The sequence below is a fragment of the Bos javanicus genome, chromosome 5, assembly GCF_032452875.1.
Source record: "Bos javanicus breed banteng chromosome 5, ARS-OSU_banteng_1.0, whole genome shotgun sequence".
In the NCBI taxonomy this organism is placed as follows: Eukaryota; Metazoa; Chordata; class Mammalia; order Artiodactyla; family Bovidae; genus Bos; species Bos javanicus.
The window spans coordinates 15,971,560-15,992,795 of NC_083872.1; the positions used below are offsets into that span (position 1 = coordinate 15,971,560).

Genomic DNA, 21,236 nt, shown 5'->3' on the forward strand with positions numbered 1-21,236 from the left:
GAATTTGTTCAATACCACCCTCAGTTAGTAAGTGGGAGGAAATACAGATCATGTAGAAATAAGGAAAATAAGAATAATTTGGATTAAATGAGTTAGAATTGAATCCATATTGATGAACTCCCTACTGCCTAATAAAATAATCAACATATTTCATTAAGTTTTCTCTCACTGGAAACAAGACACTAAATCTGAGTCAGATACAGTCATCTACTGAAGAGGGAAAAAAATTGTGGTATTATGATAAAAGTATTTTATATATTTACTTACTACCTGCTTCTATACATTGTCCATACATACAGGATCATCTATCAATGTGATATTTAATGACTGACTTTCTTGGAAATCTGGAAGCTTGTCAGTACACAGACTCCTAATTCTTTCACCTGTTTAAGAAGCAACTATAAAATAATTTTATAGTTCCTCTAGTAGACATCTGTGTAAAATGCTGAATTGCCCATTCAATTCAGATTTTTTTAGAAGTATTTTATTCATCCCAGCAACTAGAGAGAATAAATATTTTTTCTATACATATACTACATTTTTAGTAAGTTCTAAAGCATGACATGGTCTCTAATCATTTAAAAGCTATACTGAGAACCTCCCTGGTGGTCCAGCGGTTAAGAATCCACCTGCCAATGCGGGGTGCACAGGTTCAATCCCTGGTCTGGGAAGAGTCCACCTGCCACAGGGAAACTGAGGCTGTGAGCCACAACTGCTGAGCTGGCACCCTAGAGCCCACACTCCACAAGAGAAGCCACCACGATGAGAAGTCCACGCACCACAACTAGACAGTCTGTGCACAGCAATGGAGACCCAGCATGATCAAAAATAAACACATTTTTAAAGCTATATTGATTTTAAAATCTATTTGGTTTGGGCTGTTTTCTGTACTTAAACATTGATCACCTTAATGCACCATGAAGGCATGTGAAGTAAGCAAATGTACTATTGATGGGATTCAATACATGATATGTCAAAATATGGTACCTGGAGTATTTGAAGCGGAAGGAGTTCTAGAAAATGGGAGAAATGGGGAGTTCACTTGGACATTCCATCCAAGCCTCTCCCCTGAAAGTGATCCTAGCATCCTCAGCTGAGAGATGCCCTTCCTATATCGGAAGGAAAGGCGCACTCTTATCTCTGAATACAAAGTGAAGAGACGAATCCAGACTCCATTAAATTTCTCCCAGTTTGCTATACTTACTTTGTATTCTTTGACCTATCTACCACACTTCTCCATGACTGTGCATTCTTCATTAAACCTAGCATAAAACAATTGGGATTTAACCATTTCTTTAGATCTTCATTTCCTTAAGAAGGCTCCTGTGTCATGTAAAACTTACAATAAATTAATGTGAATGCTTTTCTCTTGTCAGTCTGTTTTTGGTCAGTTTAATTTTCAGAACCAGGCATGGAACTTAACAGGGTCAAGGAAAACATTTTATTCCCATACACTACCCATAAAATTAAAAACAAACAAACAAAAAAACCTGTTAAGTGACAATTTTGACTCTTTCTGTAATGTTTACACACTTCAGTTCAGTCGCTCAGTCGTGTCCAACTCTTTGCAACCCCATGAATCATAGCAAGCCAGGCCTCCCTGTCCATCACCATCTCCCAGAATTCACTCAAACTCGTCCATCAAGTTGGTGATGCCATCCAGCCATCTCATCCTCTGTTGTCCCCTTCTCCTCCTGCCCCCAATCCCTCCCAGCATCAGAGTCTTTTCCAATGAGTCAACTTTTCGCATGAGGTGGCCAAAGTACTGGAGTTTCAGCTTTAGCATCAGTCCTTCCAATGAACACCCTGGACTGATCTTCTTTAGAATGGACTGGCTGGATCTCCTTGCAGTCCAAGGGACTCTCAAGAGTCTTCTCCAACACCACAGTTCAAAAGCATCAATTCTTCGGCGCTCAGCTTTCTTCACAGTCCAACTCTCACATCCATACATGACCACTGGAAAAACCATAGCCTTGACTAGATGGACCTTTGTTGGCAAAGTAATATCTCTGATTTTGAATATGCTATCTAGGTTGGTCATAACTTTCCTTCCAAGGAGTAAGCGTCTTTTAAGTTCATGGCTGCAATCACCATCTGCAGTGATTTTGGAATCCCCCCAAATAAGGGAATGGTTTACACACTTAGACACACACAAAACAAAGTCTGAACACAATTAAAATTAATGAAGCAGACAAATGGTGAGGAATCTCTCTGCATCTACATGCTAAAATAACTCTGGTTATTTTACCCAGAGAATAACGCATGCCCTCTGAAGTAAAATTTTTGAGATCATAGTACTGCAGTCTCAGGAAGAGATCATCACAGATCGTGTCAGTCACAAACAATACAAGTCTTTGCTTAGGCTGCTATGTAAATTTGGATTACTGTTTTGATAGATGAAGCATGAAAATAGTGCTATCAAATAGTTTTCATTAAGCGCAAACTGTTTATTTTATTCACATTTTATTAAAATAGTGTTAAAACTAGAGTCCTTCAGAAAATTAATCATTCTATGAAAAATAGGGGCAGCAAATATTAAAACTATCTTGAAAATTAAAATTTTATGCATATATATGCATAGAAAAAATCACTAGTTCTATGCATTACTAATACCAGTTTTAATTTTCTAGGGTGTAATAATATAAGCCAGTCATATAGGATAAGAAAAACCCTAAACATTCCATCACTGCAGGGTCCTATAATACTATACATAATTCCCGTAAACAGAGAAAAGGGAAGGGGATGTGTAAAGAATGTGTATTGGAGATTACTGGAGGTTAAGTAAACTAAGCTTATAGTTCAGACTCCGGAAGTTGATTATACTCAAAATGTAAATATTAACATGTAGTGTTTACCAGATGAAATGCTGAGAAAACGTCTAATCTTATTGGAAATTCTAGGGCTTACTTCCAAGTGTTACTTGTGCTTCGCAAAACTTTCCTTATTGATTTGTACTTTGTAAAGAAATAATTCAAAACAAGAGAGCACATTCATTAAAGGAAAGTTACCCAGCCTGAATATTTAGTTTAACAATAGCTGTAGTTATGTCAACTACTAACATTTGTTTTCCTTTTGGCAGCTAAGCCCATAATTGGTTTTGCCTTCTTAGTGGAAGCTGTTTTCTAATGACGGTGATTTTCAGCTTGTATTTGCCTGCAGCCACCTACTCATCCCTCTCTAAATGTGTTCTGAAATATGATGGTAGATTTGAATGGCACTAGAAATATGTAAGAATTTGAATTATCCAGTAGGATAGCTGAAAACATAAGAGGAGTTCCTTTATTTCTGATTTCTACATTCTGAACATGGTCTATAATAAACAGTAATAAACTGTGACTTCCAAATGGCAGTTTTATTTAAAATAATCATCTCTTCACATTAGTCACAAATCAATTACCTAAAGAGCAACAAGTAAATTACTTGTAGAAATAAGAATATACCAGGGCCTCATGCCATTTTTTTAAAGAGCTACTTGAAAACGTTATGGATAAAAGAAAAACATTGGTCATCTACATGAAAAGTATCTTACATCCATTTACCTTCTCAAAGTTTTTAACTCTTTAATAGCCTCTGAATGTCACTGTCTCCACCTCCTCTAGGACTTTGCTTCATAATTTATCCCTTCTTTTACAATGTTTTAAAATAACTTTATTTTTATTTATTTATTTGGCTCAGTGGGATCTCAGCTGCAGCACGTGGGATCTTCATTGCATCATGTGGGATCTTTTGTTGTGATGCACAGAATTCTCTAATTGTGGAGCTCAGGCTAAGTAGCTGCAGTACAGGGGCTCAGCTGCTCCGGGGCATGTGGGATCTTAGTTCACCAACCAGGGATCAAACCCCTGTTCCCTGCATTGCAGGGTGGATTCTTAACCACTGGACCACCAGGGAAGTCCCAGTTTATCCCTTCTTGCTTCCCTGGTAGCTTGGATGGTAAAGCGTCTGCCTACAATGCAGGAGACCCGGTTTCAATCCCTGGGTCGGGAAGATCCCCTGGAGAAGAAAATGGCAACCCACTCCAGTATTCATGCCTGGAAAATCCCATGGACCGAGGAGCCTGGTGGGCTACAGTCCGCGGGGTTGCAAAGAGTCGGACGTGACTGAGCGACTTCTCTTCACTCTTCAAACTCTTTATATCTTCTATCTTTACTTCTGGTCCTTCCTACAATCAGGTCACTCAATTTGACCACACACACACAAACCTCAACTATCTTTCCTTCACAAACTCAAATAATAACCCACAGTCACTTTCTCCAATTCACCTCTTTCCAATAACAACCACTTTAAAGTGACTTCCACCACCACACACCCACAGCAGACACATTTCTTCCTAGCTTTATCAAAGACGTAATCTCTAAATCCAATTGCTATTTTTGGAACTGATCTGACTTGACCTCTTTATAAGATTTATGTTGTGACCTTTTCCTCTCATTTTTGCAGTAGTCTGTTCCCTTGACTCTTTCTTTACTCTTTATTTCGTTCCCTTTCTAACTTCTTTTCAGTTCTGACGTGGCCCTTGTTTCTGCATACTCAATAAATGTAGATGTGATGCAGGGGTGGCCACTAATTCTTTGCAGCTTTTTCCATTGAAAGATGGAATCTATTTCTTTTTCCTTGAATAGACCTTGGGACTAAGTATGGCCAATAGAATGTGATGAAAACCACATGTGCACGTTCTAGAGTCCAGGCTTCAAGAAATCTTGGAACTTCGCCTTCTTCCTCCTGGAATGCTGTTCTGAGACTGCTGTTTAATGAAAAAACTTGAGATGAAAGACCACATGGAAAGACAGGGAGATCCAGCCATCTCAGTTGACCAGTTAACCCACTGAACCCTAAGCCTTGACTAACTCATTGCTCATGAGAGAGCTCAAGTAAAAACCGGAATAACGATCCCAATTTATCCAGAAAATCAAGCAAATAATGCATTGCTAGAACTTTCCTGGTAGTCCAATGGCTAAAACACCATTCTCCCAATGCAAGACGTCCAGGTTCGATCCTTGGTTGGGAAACTAGATCCCACATGTTGCAACTAGACCCCACATGCTGCAACTAAGACCCCATGTGGCAAAAAAAAAAAAAAATGTTTTCAGCCACTAATTTTTATGATGCTTTTATTATCAGTAAATGATAACTGATACAATAGGCATCTTCTAGGTTTTTAATGACTCATTTCTTGTCTCACTATATACACAGGACTGGAAAAAGTCAGTTTTCATTCCAACCCCAAAGAAAGGCAATGCCAAAGATGCTCAAACTACTGCACAATTGCACTCATCTCACATGCGAGTAAAGGAATCCTCAAAATTCTGCAAGCCAGGCTTCAGCAATACGTAAACTGTGAACTTCCAGATGTTCAAGCTGGTTTTAGAAAAGGCAGAGGAACCAGAGACCAAATTGCCAAAATCCGCTGGATCATGGAAAAAGCAAGAGAGTTCCAGAAAAACATCTGTTTCTGTTTTATTGACTATGCCAAAGCCTTTGACTGTGTGGATCACAATAAACTGTGGAAAATTCTGAAAGAGATGGGAATACCAGACCATCTGACCTGCCTCTTGAGAAACTTGTATGCAGGTCAGGAAGCAACAGTTAGAACTGGATATGGAACAACAGAGTGGTTCCAAATAGGAAAAGGAGTTCGTCAAGGCTGTATATTGTCACCCTGCTTATTTAACTCTTATGCAGAGTACATCATAAGAAACGCTGGGTTGGAAGAAGCACAAGGTAGAATGAAGATTGCCTGGAGAAATATCAATAACCTCAGATATGGAGATGATACCACCCTTATGGCAGAAAGTGAAAAAGAACTAAAGAGCCTCTTGATGAAAGTGAAAGTGGAGAGTGAAAAAGTTGGCTTAAAGCTCAACATTCAGAAAACTAAGTTCATGGCATCCAGTCCCATCACTTCATGGCAAATAGATGGGGAAACAGTGGAAACAGTGGCTGAATTGATTTTGGGGGGCTCCAAACTCACTGCAGATGGTGATTGCAGCCATGAAATTAAAAGACGCTTACTCCTTGGAAGGAAAGTTATGACCAATGTAGACAGCATATTAAAAGCAGAGACATCACTTTGTCAACAAAGGTCCGTCTAGTCAAAGCTATGGTTTTTCCAGTGGTCATGCATGGATGTGAGAGTTGGACTATAAAGAAAGCTAAGTGCTGAAGAATTGATGCTTTTGAACTGTGGTGTTGGAGAAGACTCTTGAGAGTCCCTGGGACTGCAAGGAGATCCAACCAGTCCATCCTAAAGGAGATCAGTCCAGGGTATTCATTGGAAGGACTGATGCTAAAGCTGAAACTCCAATATTTTGGCCACCTCATGCGAAGAGCTGACTCATTTGAAAAGACCCTGATACTAGGAAAGATTGAAGGCAGGAGGAGAAGGGGATGACAGAGGATGAGATGGTTGGATGGCATCACTGACTCAATGGAAATGGGTTTGGGTGGACTCCGGGAGTTGGTGATGGACCAGGAGGCCTGGTGTGCTGCGATTTATGGGGTCCAAAGAATTGGACATGACTGAGCAACTGAACTGAGCTGAACTGATATATATCTTATGGGTGACTGTAATGTCAGCGACAACCTTATCAACCAGCTGTATGATGATAGTTCCAACATCTATTATTTTTTCCTTTGAGCTCTAGACCAATATTCCCAACTTAGTATTTACATGTTTACTTGATCTTTATATTATAGCCACCTCAAACATGGCCCATCAAAATGAATTCACCACTTCCTCCTCACACATCTCAAACTCTTCCATCTCTTGATTTCCCATCCTAACAAAAGGGAATCACTATCACCCTGCCATTTCACTCGAGTTTGCAAATTCGGAGTCTTCCTAGATTTTTTCTCTAGCTCATCCCCCTTTAACACAGTCACCATGTCTACCTAAGTGTTCTTTTATTTATTTATTTTTTTGGAGCATGAGTGGTGGAAGGGTTTTGAGGGAGAAATAAATAAAAGGAATTTTTCAGTCAACTAGGACCTGCTGGTTATAACTATCCACTCCATGTAAATAAAAATTAGTTTATGTATAGTCACACCCACTTAATTCTGAATTGTCTATTTCACACCACATGGAAAGAGTTGAGTGGTTCAGACATTATGGTGGGAATAACCTAAACATTTATTATATGACCTTTTACACAAAAAGTTTACCGACTCCTGACCTAGATGATTTACTTGTATCAAAAATCTAGATTCTGTTTATTTAATTACTAAAATATTATTTGAACTCTGATATCTATACAGTGGTTCTATGTATTATTCTTTAGGGGATAAGAAAGTAAAAATAGTGCGAGGGAGGTTCAAGAGGGAGTTGATATATGTATATATATAGCTGATTCATGTTGTACAGCAATTATCCTCCAATTAAAAAAAAAGAAAGTAAAAAGAATCTGGTCTTTATACAGTAGAATGCATAATCTCATGGAAGTCATGACCATGTTTGGAGGTAATTTCAGCCAAAGGCAATGAGTGAAGGCTCACTAAGATGATGGCAGTGAAATGCTGGATGAAGAATGAGTAGGTTTAACATAGGATTAGTCAGCTTGAAGGTCTTGGCTGGGAAACTAGTGTGTTTTGCCTTTAAAGTCCCATTCCAGGTGCAGTATGTTCCATATTAATCAGTCCCATATGGATGTCAGGCGGGATGGGAGTAGGCTGGATGAAAGGCTGCTTTCAATGTGCAGGGTGTCCAAACACCAGGTGTTTGGAGGTGGAATATTTGGTAACATTCAAAGGACACCTTGAATTTTTTTACTCTTCACCCTCATGTTCTTCCCTCCCTCAAATTACTCTTGCCACTTTTTCTTTATGATGATACAACTATATTCCTATTTACTCAGAGCCCAAATTATAGTTATCATTGATTGGTTTTTTCCCATCCTGATACTTTCTATCATGCCCTTCTACTCAGTTTTGAATTCTTATAGTTCTGTCTTTATAGTGATTCCTATAACTGTAATCTCTACCTGAAATTTCTTGTTCATTTATTGTTTGCTTACTGTCTGCCTGTCCACCACGGCACTACAACCTCAATAAGAATAGAGAGATTGACTGTCTTTCTCACTTTTTAATCTGCAACACATAGAAAAATGTGTGGCACACATCTTAAGGTAAATAAATATTTTTGTTGAAAGCATAGATTTTATTATGATATTTTAAAATACCTGCCTATATTTTAATTAAAGTATGTCTGTGTGTCTACCAAGCAACAATTTCCTTAAAGTAAGGTCCATTTAATCTTATTAATGCCCCCCAAAAAAGGGATTCATTTGATATTTTTGAATTTTTAAAAATCATCAAATAACCATTATCTTGAGTCCAAACAAGGGAAATATATACAAGTAGATACCAAATCTGATAGAGTGGGAGAGTTGAGAATGTTTTATTTTCAGATGCTAAGGTAGATAATAAAGCAATACTATTATATGCTGAGAATACATAAGGCATTGCATAGCAAAAGCTGCCATTTTACGTAATTCTCTAAATTGCGATTAAGCAAGTTCTCCTAGCTAAAATAGAACCACTAAAAATGATCATTAAAAAAAACAAACTTAGTCTAAGTTCCATGCCTATTATTAGTAATTCTAAGAAAAAGTTCTTTGACTTTCACTATCAAAGTAGAAGAACAAGCAGTCAAGAAATTAAATCTAACACTTTGTGGTTGCCTGCTACAAAGTGCTTGACTTCCTGTGCATTAAAAATGGTAGAACTCAAAGGTCCACTAGAGTTTCATAAGTGCTTTTGCTAATTGTGTACAATTCTTTTCTTCTTATGAGATTGTAGTTATTATATGTCTACTCCATGGAGACATCCATGGTTTTTCAATAGCATCTCTCGTAGCTTCCAGACAAAGCTAATTATGTGCAGAGCTAAAAATACATATCTCCAAGTTCTGCTCTCAGGGTCTGTGGGGGTGTGCATGCTAAGTCATTTCAGTCGTGTCTGACTCTTTGCTACCCTATAGACTGTAGCCCGCCAGGCTCGTCTGTCCATGGGATTCTCCAGGCAAGAATACTGGAGTGGGTTGCCATGCTCTCCTCCAATGGATCTTCCCAGGGATCAAACCCATGTCTCTTACGTTGCCTGTGTTGGCAGATGGGTCCTTTAGCACTAGCACCAGCTGGGAAGCCCAAGAAGGTCTGTGGTCTCCCCCAAGCTGATTCACTGCTAATAATTCTTATGTACCTTCAGTTAACCGTAACTGCAGGGAATTCTAGAAGGACTGAAAAAAACCAGAGTAAATGAGGAGCATAAGAGTAACCAAAGACATCTTAGGTGGCTATAAAATATCTTAGTCATTGGTTGAGACCAAATATATACTGTGTACGTCAGTAAAACCCAGACACAAAATTCCTATCAATTATACACCATAATTAGTGAGGATGAAAATTTGTTGAAATTGGACCACTATCTGCATTAGTAGAGCTAAAATTTAAAAGATCCACAAAATAGTAGAACAACTCAATTCTATAAACTGATAGACTGACCAGTTTAACATGATTATTAGAATAAACACCAGTCAATTAAAGTTGACTGTAAGTCTATTACTTTATATAAACACATCCTTAACATTTTTCTCAATTGTCAAATATTGTTTTCACCAACCCAAGCAAGATTCTGGATTCTTGCCAAACCGACCCTATTTCTGCGGGCTTCCTGAATTCTTCTCTTTTGATCATCCTGAGTCATTCGTAGCTTTGTATGATTCAGTCCCCTCCTACCTCTCTTTATATTCCTTGCTGTGTTCCCTTCTCTTGTCCAAGCCTGTCACCTAACTGTGGGAGTTCAATAAACACTAATTATGACGATGCTCCTTTTATTTTTATTTTTCTTCATTTACTTCTCTATTATGTATTTCTATTTAGAAGCAGTCAAAAACATTTAGTGAGCAGCTACTCTACAGAGGAACAGCCTTCCTCAACTCTAAAAGATTATACTTTCATTTTTTAAAATTGTAGTATAAAGATTATGACTTTATTTACCCTGTCAATGGTAGTTTCCCATGGAAGAGTGATTTTTAAAAAACAATTTCATGCATGATATACTATAGTGCTGTTTTCTCAATTAGGAGTTTAGTCTCTTAGGAATGAGGTTGTGTCTTTGCATGTTTGGTACAATATGAAATACATTGTTTACCAGTCCTGAAGAAATAAAATAAAATGATAGCTATTCCTAACATTTTTACATTTGTGCTACTAAACTTAAAATTGTGCTTAGCAAATACTCAATAATTTTTAGATATTATAATTTATAAACTAATCATGTCTCTTTATAATTGAAAATAAACCATTTGACTTTTACCATAATGTTACCTTTCATGGTGGAGGTTATGTGGCAATGCATGAGATGTTTAAGTAAAATAAAATTACAAGAAAAAATCTTTCTTTCAATTCCATTTTTAAAAGTTTTCTTGAAAAGGCATAAAAAGCAGGACAAGAGAATTGAATTATATTCTGCAGAGGGAATTTCAAAATCACAGAAGCTTGAACCATGAAAGACACCTTAAGTATTCAATTCAGTCTCTCATATTATTAAACAAAGATAATACTAAAATATTCAAATTATGTATCATTTTGTTTTAGTTAAAGTTCACAGAGGCACATAAAGAACCGTCTCTTAAACCACGCTGAGCATTGCTGCACACTAAGTCACTTCACTCGTGTCTGACTCTTTGCAACCCTGTGAACTGTAGCCCACTGGGCTCCCCGCTCCATGGGATCCTCTCAGCAAGAATACTGGAGTGAGCTGTTATGCCTTCCTCCAGGGGATCTTCCCTACCCAGGGATGGAACTCATGTCTCTTATGTCCCCTGCATTGGCAGGAGGTCCTTTACCACTAGCGCCACCTGGGAAGCCCTATGCAATACACTGCAAAATCATTAATTGTCTCAGAATTTTGCTAAGATGAGATGTGATGACAATTAATTTTGCTAAGATTTGCTGAGATGACAATTAAAGGGAAAACTGTCAGAATTGAAATATTTCATCAAGATCCAAAGTTAGTACTGTGCAACATTTATATACTTATATCTAATTACATTCGGTCATTTTTGATGTTACCTCTTTGTATCTAGGGAGGAAAAGAGATGAGTGGTGATCAGGAAAAGAGACCAGAGTTCTAGTGAGTCAAGGTTGAAATTTTGAACCACAAAATATCATGTTTAGGTATTAAAAATTTAAGATATACTTCATAACATATTTAATCCAAGAGACTTAAACAAGGAGTGAATATTTACTGAATTTTTACTCTCCTAGCACTGTGCTAAGTTTTTATTTACATTCAGATTTAATCCAAATTCTTGATGGTTTAGGATTAACTCTGTTTTAGAGATGAGAAAACTAAATACTAAATAAACTATGCAGAGTAATGGTTAAGAGGATGGATTCGAATTCTGTCTCCGCCACTTATTAATTGTTGCACTACTCTGGGTCTTAACTGACTAATATGTATGAAACAGGGGAAAAAGTCGTACCTTCTTCACAGGGCAATTTTAAGTATTATGTAAATTACTTAGTGCACATAGTAAGTGTTTTAAGACGTGTTATAAACGGATTTACTCTGAATCTAATGAAGTTGAGGCATAAGGGCTTCCTCACTTGCACAGTCACATTCCGAGGCCCCATAATGACTTTAGTGTATTATCAATCATAATTGTGTATTTCCTCTACTTAAAGAGCAACCCCTTCAACTGTCAAACTTAACATTTTGCCTTTGCAGGATAACTGCTTTACAGAATTTTTCTGTTTTCTGTTAAAAAAAAAAAAATTGCCTTTGCTTGCTCTTGTTACTGTTATTGTTGCATTAGAAAGATAAAATAGGGACTGCCCAGGCAGTCCAGTAATTATGACTTTGCCTTCCAATGCAGAGGGTTTGGGTTCCATCCTTAGTCAGGAGAGAAGATCCTACATGTCTTGAGGCCAAAAAAACAAAACATAAAACAGAAGCAATATTGAAACAAATTCCATAAAGACTTTAAAAAAAAGATGCACACAACCAGTGATGGCAAATCCGAGATAAGACCTAAACTTTAGGTGACTAAAGAACTGGAATTTTCAATTGATTACTTTCTGCCTATTTCTAGCATTTTCCCATTGTCTCATAACTGTAATTGTCATATACAAAGAGCATAAATCCTCCTTTCATGTGAGAAAACAAACTGGTCCCCAATTGTATTTCCCTCTTGTCTCCACAGAAGAAGGAAATGTTCTACATTCAACAGTGGGGTCTAGAATAGCCAGCTACCATCACCCGCCAAACCTAACTCACATACATACATGGCTACACTCAAGGAGCATGAGCGGAAGTGAGAGCATCCCTAGAGAAGAATGAATCACCCTGTGCCTTGGTTTGTTTTTTACCAGGAGTCCAGTAAAAGTCTCTTACAGCATCTATTTCTCATAGATGGCCCTTAACCATCTGAAAGCAAGGACTTGAGCCTAGAAGCTGGGATGATGAGAGGTCAGCCATGAATTTATGGATTCATTCTTTGACTACCCATGAATCTGTTCACCACAAATGTACAACTCTGATGCAAATGCTTTATGGGGACCAGCTGTATTTGGGGAGTATGAATTCATTTATTCAATCAACAAGTTTTATTGAGCACCTACTCAATTTTATCTAGAAAGAAACAAGATAGGAGAGGTCCCTGATCTCACTGAGTGTGTATACTCCATGATAATTTTTTATAGATATCTTAAGTCATCTTACTTATAAAAACAGTGGGCATTCTAACATGCAGATATAAACCATTGAGAGTAATTTGCCTTGTTAGTCAGCATATTTAATACCCATCACTCATTTTTGTTCTTGAAATAGTTTACTGATCACTGCCAATGCTAAACATCTCCCAAGACTCTATTTTATTCACACAAGTAATTATTAAATACTTTGCTGTTGGGTGACCATTTGCATTAGTAATTACTTCAAATTACAATCAACAGATATGCAATTTATGCAGATATGCAATATGCAACAGATATCTCTAGAAGGTGTAGCCTTGCAATAGTCTCCCCAATAATTGAATCAGAATCCATTTTTTTAAAAAAGAGATATAAAGAAATCAATGTTGTATGCGTTATGCATGTTTTGCCAAATGGATATCTTTTAAAACTCCCAGGCAAGTATACATTAAAGAACATTATTACACAGAAGTACGCTGAATGTTTTCCCGTCATGTGTACACAATGCAGATGGCATGTTGCCTTGTTTAAGAAAGCCAATATGTTACTAAGAGATTTCTTATCAAGGACTGGCATCCACATTTACCTGGAAGAGGTAAATTCATACTACTACTTCAACTTTTTTCCATTTTTAGAAATAAAATCAAAAGAAGAGAGCCATAGTTTTGTGAATTACTTAGAGATCTACCCAAATATATACCAACCAAATAACATCAAAACTTTCTAAGTTATACAGTCTAGCTAATAAAAAGGCCATATAAATAAAACTGTTAACCAGCTACAAACTTTTAAATACTTAAAAAAAATCCTTAAGATTTTCATCTTTACATGTTTCACGAATTGATATGGTGCATAATAAAGCATCTTATGTACTGGGCTCTAAGTTGGCTTGTAGTTTTTCGAGTAACAATTCAAGATTTAACCTAGGGCTCAATTTCACCACAGCCACTGCTCTCAGGGTATTTTTGCCAGGGTTAGAGCATTCCAATCATTGTTCCTAATGCACTGTCTGCTGCCAAGTAATAACTACTTAAGTTACCAGGTATCATCAGGGGAAATCTCTTTCAGGAACACCTGGGAACTGAAAAGATGTACGTACTCAAATATCTGGCATTTCTCAAGTCAGTTTCAGGGGCATTTCAAATATTTACTGGAGGTTAGACAAAACAGTTCACATGATAGTTTCCTGTTTTACAGAATTCATAAATTACCATACTTCTAATTACAAAGAGAAAACATCCGGCTTGCCAGTAATTTCTATCATGAGCACAAAACTTTAATTCTTCCTTCTGATGAAGTATTGGTGGCATGCGGAGCTTCCGAGAGCAATATGAGGCACCCGGTTTTAGAAAACTTTGGTTAGATATGTTTTCATTCATTTAAAAGCAAATTTTAATGCAAATTATATGTCAATTATAAAACAATATAGCTGTGTTATTTACTACTAATAATTTTTTTACAAAATGTTTGGAGACTTTTGATTTCAAGTAGATATTAGGGCAAAGTTTGTTATCACCTCTGAAATAGGTATAGGAAAATGCCAAAGGAAAGACAAGTTGTCTGAATAGCGCATCCATGCATGCTAAGTCATTTCAGTCATGTCAGACTCTTTGCGACCCCATGGACTGTAGCCCGTTAGCCTCCTCTGCCCGTGGGATTCTCCAGGCAAGAATACTGGAGTGAGTTGGCAAGGCCTCCTCCAGGGGAACCTTCCCTACCCAGGGATCAAATACATGTCTCCTGCATTGGCATGAGGGTTCTTTACCACTGGCCCCACCTGAGAAGCCCAGCTGAATGACACCTAATGATAATTATAAGGTCTTATTCACACAATTACCCACTCCAGTGTTCTTGCCTGGAGAATCCCAGGGACGGGGGAGCCTGGTGGGCTGCCGTCTGTGGGGTCACACAGAGTCGGACATGACTGAAGTGACTTAGCAGCAGTAGCAGCATTCACACAATTAGACTCTTTCATAATCATTGTTAATTTTCAGTGAATCACCTGAAAGAAGTATTCTAATTTTATATTTCCAACAAACATATGAAGTACTGCTTTACAAAGGCAATTTTTTGCTTCTAGCAAGGTTTGGTAAAAAGTCCAACCAATTCTCTGCCCCCAAATTTTATTAAACACCAAGGAATTGTAGGCGTTTCCCAGGTAGTGCTAGTGGTAAAGAACCCGCCTGCCACTGCAGGAGACATAAGAGATGCAGGTTTGATCCCTGGGTTGGGAAGATCCCCTGGAGGAGGGCATGGCAACCCACTCCAGTATTCTTGCCTGGAGAATTCCACGGACAGAGGAGCCTGCCAGGAGTCTATAGGGTCACAAAGAGCTGGACACGACTGAAGTGACCTAGTACAATACAAAGATAAGCACACTCACAGATGGAACTTCTGTGAGTACCTAAATATGTTAATAATCTAAATTCAATCATTGAATGTCCATTTGAATACCAATGAATTCACACTTCATTATTTGCTTCTCTGGATTTTCTGTGAGAAACAAAAGCCGCCTAGCGACTTTTTAAAAACATTTTCATAAACTTTAATTGTTCATTGAAAAGAAAATATCTAGACTCTCCAACATTTTTATTCTTTATGTGAACAAAAAGTTGCATAAGAAGGTAATCCTCAATCTTTGGGATTCAATCACAGGACATTCTAATTATTACGGAAACAAAGTAAACAATCCACTTCCTGAGACCAAAGGGTTTTCTGAAAAGTGTACTCTTCCTGTTAAATATTATAACGATCAGAAAGTTGTAAAACAATTATTCTGATTTAAGCATAAAGATTTTAGATTGGCTCCATTTCTTTTAAATATTTACATGAAAGTTAGAAATGAAAAGCATAAAATGTTTATGTGTCCAAATAAAATTGCTTTGTGACCAAGCATTATCCTCAGTATTCCTGAAGACTATTTTCCAGTTTTTTGAATTGACTAATTCTTAACATTTAGAAAATATGTTCTGGTAGGGCAGGATTAGCTTAGTGTTCAAATCCATATAATTTTTTTGTCCATCTCCCTGGTTTTTGGATTGCATCAATTGTCAACCAATCCTTTATAGAGTATTCACATTTATATACTACCAGGTGATATCAGATGATGACGAGAGAATAGAATGTTGCTGTGTTTTTTTTACTTGAGTACAAGTAACAATTTTAGTTTATAAAACTACATAAACAACTGTACAATATAAGTCCATCACATGTCGGGCACTGTCCTGAGAATTAGAACCAATGGGGACTAGACAATGGTGATAGCTGGTGATGGACAGGCAAGCCTGGCATGCTGCAGTCCATGGGGCCGCAAAGAGTTGGACATGACTGAGCGACTGAACCGACAGATATGGCTCTACCTTCCTCAACATTTACAGGGCATGTTTTCTAAAAGTTTTTATGCTTCATACTTTGAAGCTTCATTTGTTTTTCATCTGTCTTTAAGACTCTCAAATATCCATGTATTATGAGACTACTGGCAGAACTACCTTAAGAGGTTCAATCTTGGGTGATTAAATATCATTCTATTAATAAGAGTGAACAAAACTGAAAAGAGAGAGAACACGATGCACTGGGACGACCCAGAGGGATGGTACGGGGAAGGAGGAGGGAGAAGGGTTCAGGATGGGGAGCACATGTATACCTGTAATGGATTCATTTTGATATTTGGCAAAACTAATACAATTATGTAAAGTTTAAAAATAAAATTAAATTAAAAAAAAAAGAAAACTTCAATAAACAAACTTTCTTCAAATTTTATGATCTCAAAATGCTAATATTCCCTCCAAAAATCCTCATTTCCGTACTGACAAAGATACAATAATCCTTTAACTGCATACATTTTATATCACAGTGTATACAAATACATTGTTCAAATTCTTCCTTTACTTTTTACAAGGAATTTTATACTATGTACTTAAAGAATGCATTGGCTGTTATCAGATAACTGTTTTATCATCAAAGAATGAATCGATCAAAGGATGAATCACCTGTCATCTAAGGAAAGTTATTTGGTTTCTATGTTTTGGAGTATAATTATTTAAATCATTATAGAACTCGGGAACTGAAATTGATAAACTTAATCCTGTAACTAAATTTCACTTGTAGTTTTACCTTTGAGAATATGGAAAAACGAAACAGACAAAACAACAACAAAAAATCTCATCTATAGCAAAACTAAACCTTGAAGAAAACAAATATACATTAATTCTCTTTCAACACACCACGTGGCTTATTTACCTACTTAGTTGGAAATACCCACAGTTTTACATCCCAAGTCACCTCTGGGTTTAAGTGTTTCTTAAGGATTGGAAAAACACAAATCTTTAATAACATAGTTATTACAGTCGTTACAGACTACTACCACTTTCACCAAAACACATGTTCATAATGAAGCATCACCTTCGATTACTTCAATACCATTCCACTTTCTCAGAGCAACTTAAAATACTATTAAGCTTCCCCATCTTTCATTGTCTGCTTCCACTTTTTCATAATTTTGCATAGAAAAGGTCATATTAAAATGTTTGTATACTCACCTCCATGAACAAAAGCCAGTTGTATGGGTAGATGTTGAAGAGTCAATTTGAGGCAACGGAAGTAGACATGGGAGGGAAACTCCCAGGGGTGTACCCAGATTTGTTGTACGGTTATTTGGCGTACCAATGACAGAATTCTTGAGTTATTTAAAACACACATACAAATACAAAACAACTCTGATCTACAGGGGTGCTATTCAGAAAGATCACTATACCGAAAACATAACTTGTTTTATAATACCATGAACTTTCCCAAAGTAATCTTTTATATATCTTTACAGCATTAAACAAACACACTTCAGAAATAATGGTACTGAAATACCCTTCAAAAAGCAGTAAGGATTTTCTTTTGGCAAAGGGAGTTGTTTGAAATAATTTTTAATGCATTGGCAGTACTAAAATACAAGCTTATTTTTGATAACTATCACTACCACATTTTTAAAGACTACTCTGGTAGCTCAGACAGTAAAATTCCGCCTGCATGCTGTGCGGGAGACCTGGGTTTGATGCCTGGGTTGGGAAGATCCCCTGGAGGAGGGAATGGCTACTCACTCCAGTATTCTTATCTGGAGAATTCCATAGACAGAGGAGCCTGGCGGGTTACAGTCCATGGGGTCACAAAGAGTCGGACACTGAGTGACTAATACTTTCACTTTCTTTAAGATACATTTAACATATACATAGTCTCACTAATGATAAGAAATATTTGTGATATATATTCAAATTATTAGAAAATAAAACATATTTAGAAAGTTTGATAGTACTGATTATTGCTGCTTTCATTTCTTAATTTAGTCAACTAATTCATAAAGACACTTGGAAAGAGATAATGACAGTGTTTTTCAAGTAGACATTCAGGCCCAAATTAAAGTCTAGAGATTTGACTTTAAAGTTGTACCACTATAATGCATGCAGACCCTCTAAAATAATCGTATCATTTCCTGCCATGTAATTATACGCTTTCAAATTTATACTACGTAAATTATGACAAGTACAAACAAGTGTGTTTGAGAGAAAAGTTGTGGAAAAGCCCTTGTGTCAAAATATTTTAAAAAAGTAAAGCCCCTCTCTACAGTTACCCTCACATTTTTTTAGGTAAAAATGTGGTATTTGAGTTAATAAAATATTTAATAGGACTGACACACACATAAATACATTTCGAGAAAAATTTGCATGTATGTGAAATACATTTATTTACACTATGGGCATTGCTGGCTTGAAAAATGGTAAATCAAATCAAATAGTAATAATAAGGATTAAGGAGGACAGCTGTTTGAATCCTTTTTAGTGCCTAAAATCACCTAAATTTCTCAAAGATTTTCGAAAGAATGAGTTCACAAAAAGTTTCTCTACCAAGAAGTTTCACTTTGGGAACTTTCCAGGTTTCAAGAATGCCCCACTCAAAGGGGAGCCAAAGCATTGTTTCCAGACTGTATCAGCAGTTCTGGTTTCTTTCTAATTAGTAGGTAATAAATTGTAGTTCTATCTTCTTCTAATACACTAAAATCCTGTCTGACACAAAAGAAAACTTGCCATTCCACTACTATCAAATAAGCAAGGCAACAAGCACAAAGAGCAGGATGCTAGTGGTGGAACCAGCAGTGGCCAAAGGAAGAAAAAAGGGAGTTAAAAACATCATTTTTTATTTTCAGAGATCCTTCAACTGCGGTCACTGCAGTCACTGTGACTGAACAATATCCTTACCAGTGGAGTGCAAATACAATACCTAACTCTCCAGGACTTTATTCCCCCAAGAGCATTTTAAATCAGAATCTAACTACCACAGAACACATACTTTCACACAGAAGCTTGTGAACACACACACGCTGAACTTTTACCTGTTTTTATGCCGAGTCTTTAGCAAGTTTCTTCCAAAGGGAGCCATGGTCCGCCAGGCCAGCGAACAGCAAGGATGATATCTTAAAGTTCTCGGGGGAGAGAGTGGGGGTGGGATGGGGGGGTTGGATTTGTAGGGTGGAGGGAGGAGAACTGGGAGCTTCCTCTTCACCTCCTCAGATGCTCCTGGTTTCTTAGCTCATTAGTAGCCGCCTAAAGAGAGCGGCTGAAAGTTGTGCAACTGCTGCTTAACTTTGAACTGCGGGATTGTTGTGATTGCTGCACCTTTGGAGACCTGCCCAGCTTCAGCCTCCAAGAAGGCGTTTGGAGGCAGGAAAAGGAAAAAAAAAGAGAGAGAGAGAGAGAGAGCTAGAGAGAGGAAGGGAGGGGGACTGTATTGTGTTCTGTAGTTATTTGCAGACTTGCTAAACTTTAAAGAACTGCCAACCCCACAGGCATGATAATACCCACGAATGGGAATTTCACTAGATTTGGAAACCCCCCCTCCCCCGCTCTCCACACCCAACCACACAAGGTGTAGTGAACACATACAAAAGATTTAAAAGTAAATATCCCCCACCTCCCAGCCAGCTCCAGTCTGTGAAAAGTAATCTGACCGAGGCCAGCAGGAGTGAGGGTCAAGAATTCTTTGCCTAGCGATTCGCCACAAAAATCCCTGCCTGGGGTTTCAGGCTTAGAGGAGCGAAGCTGGAGGCTGGGTCCTGGTGGACTCGAAGACCACCTCGGAATCTGAGCCCCCCGAGTTCAGGAGGTTAAGAGGTTCCCAGCTCCTCCGCCCTTCCAGTTCATCTTTCAAAAGTTGGAGGACCTGAAGGACCAAAGGGCTTCAGGGCTGAAAGATCGCAGCACTGGCACAGGAACCAGCCAGGGTTTGGGGTCTCGACCCCGCCCCATCTTTGTCATTGACTAGCCCTTTTAGAGTTTGAAGGAAGAGCCAACTGCCTGCTCTCACCCCAGGACGAGTAAATTGAGATAGGACGCGCCGGGCGGCCTTTTGGGACCGGGAGTGTGTAGTGCTGGTCTAGGGGCTGGGGGCATCTCCCGGTCCCACGTAGGCTCGAACCCGGGACCCCTGCAACCCGCGGGTGCGGGGTGGGCGGAGCTCGCCTGCGCGGAGACACCGTGAGAAACAAAGCGCTGTCCAGGGGCGAGGCCCTGCAGAATTTTCCCAAGACATGTTTTTCTCAGATTTCATTTCCACCCCTCTCCTCCGACTCCCCTCTCGTCTACCACCTCCTCGCGCCACCTCCTGCCCGCCCCCAGCCCCGCCGCTCTTCTGATCTTTGCTTGGAGGAAGGGAGGGGAAAAAAAAATCAAAGGACTGTGGCTTCAATCTGAGTAACACTTCAGGCTAGTGGATCTCTAGCCCTCAGCGAAGGACATGAAAGGCTTTTACTTTCTTTGGGAGCACACTTCTGACCCTCAACAAAAGCACACCGAAAAAAGGGTGATCTCAAAGTTTTCTATTATTTTTATATGCACTGATTTGTACAGAATTCTACAGAGCTCAAAAAACTCATCTTTCCAAAATTTATCATAATTCTTACCTAGTCCTTTGTGCTGTATATATATATATATATATATGTATTTTATATAGCATTATTATTTAAAATTTATTATTTGTAATTGTACATAAATATTACAAGCCACATATATATCCCTAATTGTTATGTTAGCTCATTTATTAGAATAGCCAGTGCTTTAATTCCATTCAGTTCAGTTCAGTCAGTCATGTCCAACTCTTTGTGACCCCATGGATTGAAGCACTGATAGGCTTCACTTACCTTTTATCTACTCCTGGAAGATAGGACAATTTTTAAAAAATACAGTCATCTTTTAAATGCATCTGTGGCAATGATGCCAGAGAAAATCTTTAAAATACTAAAAGTAGTAAGTATTAATGACATATTTTGTTTTATATGTTTATATATATACATATTAATTTATACCTGTATGGGGCTTCCCAGGTGGCTCAGTGATAAAGAATCTGCCAGCCAAGCAGGAGACTCAGGTTTAATCCCTGGGAAATGGCAACTCACTCCAGTAGTCATGCTTGGGAAATCCCACGGACAGAGGAGCTTGGCAGGCTACAGTCCATGGGATTGCAAAGAGTCAGAAAGGACTTAGCAACTAAACCACCACCACCACC

The 21,236-nt window shown here is 38.1% G+C and overlaps 1 protein-coding gene across 1 annotated transcript in view; it reads right to left on the bottom strand.

Moving 5' to 3' along the window:
- Window positions 1–20,421, bottom strand: part of RASSF9 (Ras association domain family member 9) — a 38,636-nt gene extending 18,215 nt beyond the window's left edge. The window contains exon 1 of the mRNA XM_061415668.1: window positions 19,069–20,421. Within this exon, the coding sequence (XP_061271652.1) occupies window positions 19,069–19,115 (47 nt within the window). The 5' untranslated portion in view covers window positions 19,116–20,421. The remainder of the gene's footprint in view (window positions 1–19,068) is intronic.
- Window positions 20,422–21,236: the final 815 nt, after the last annotated feature.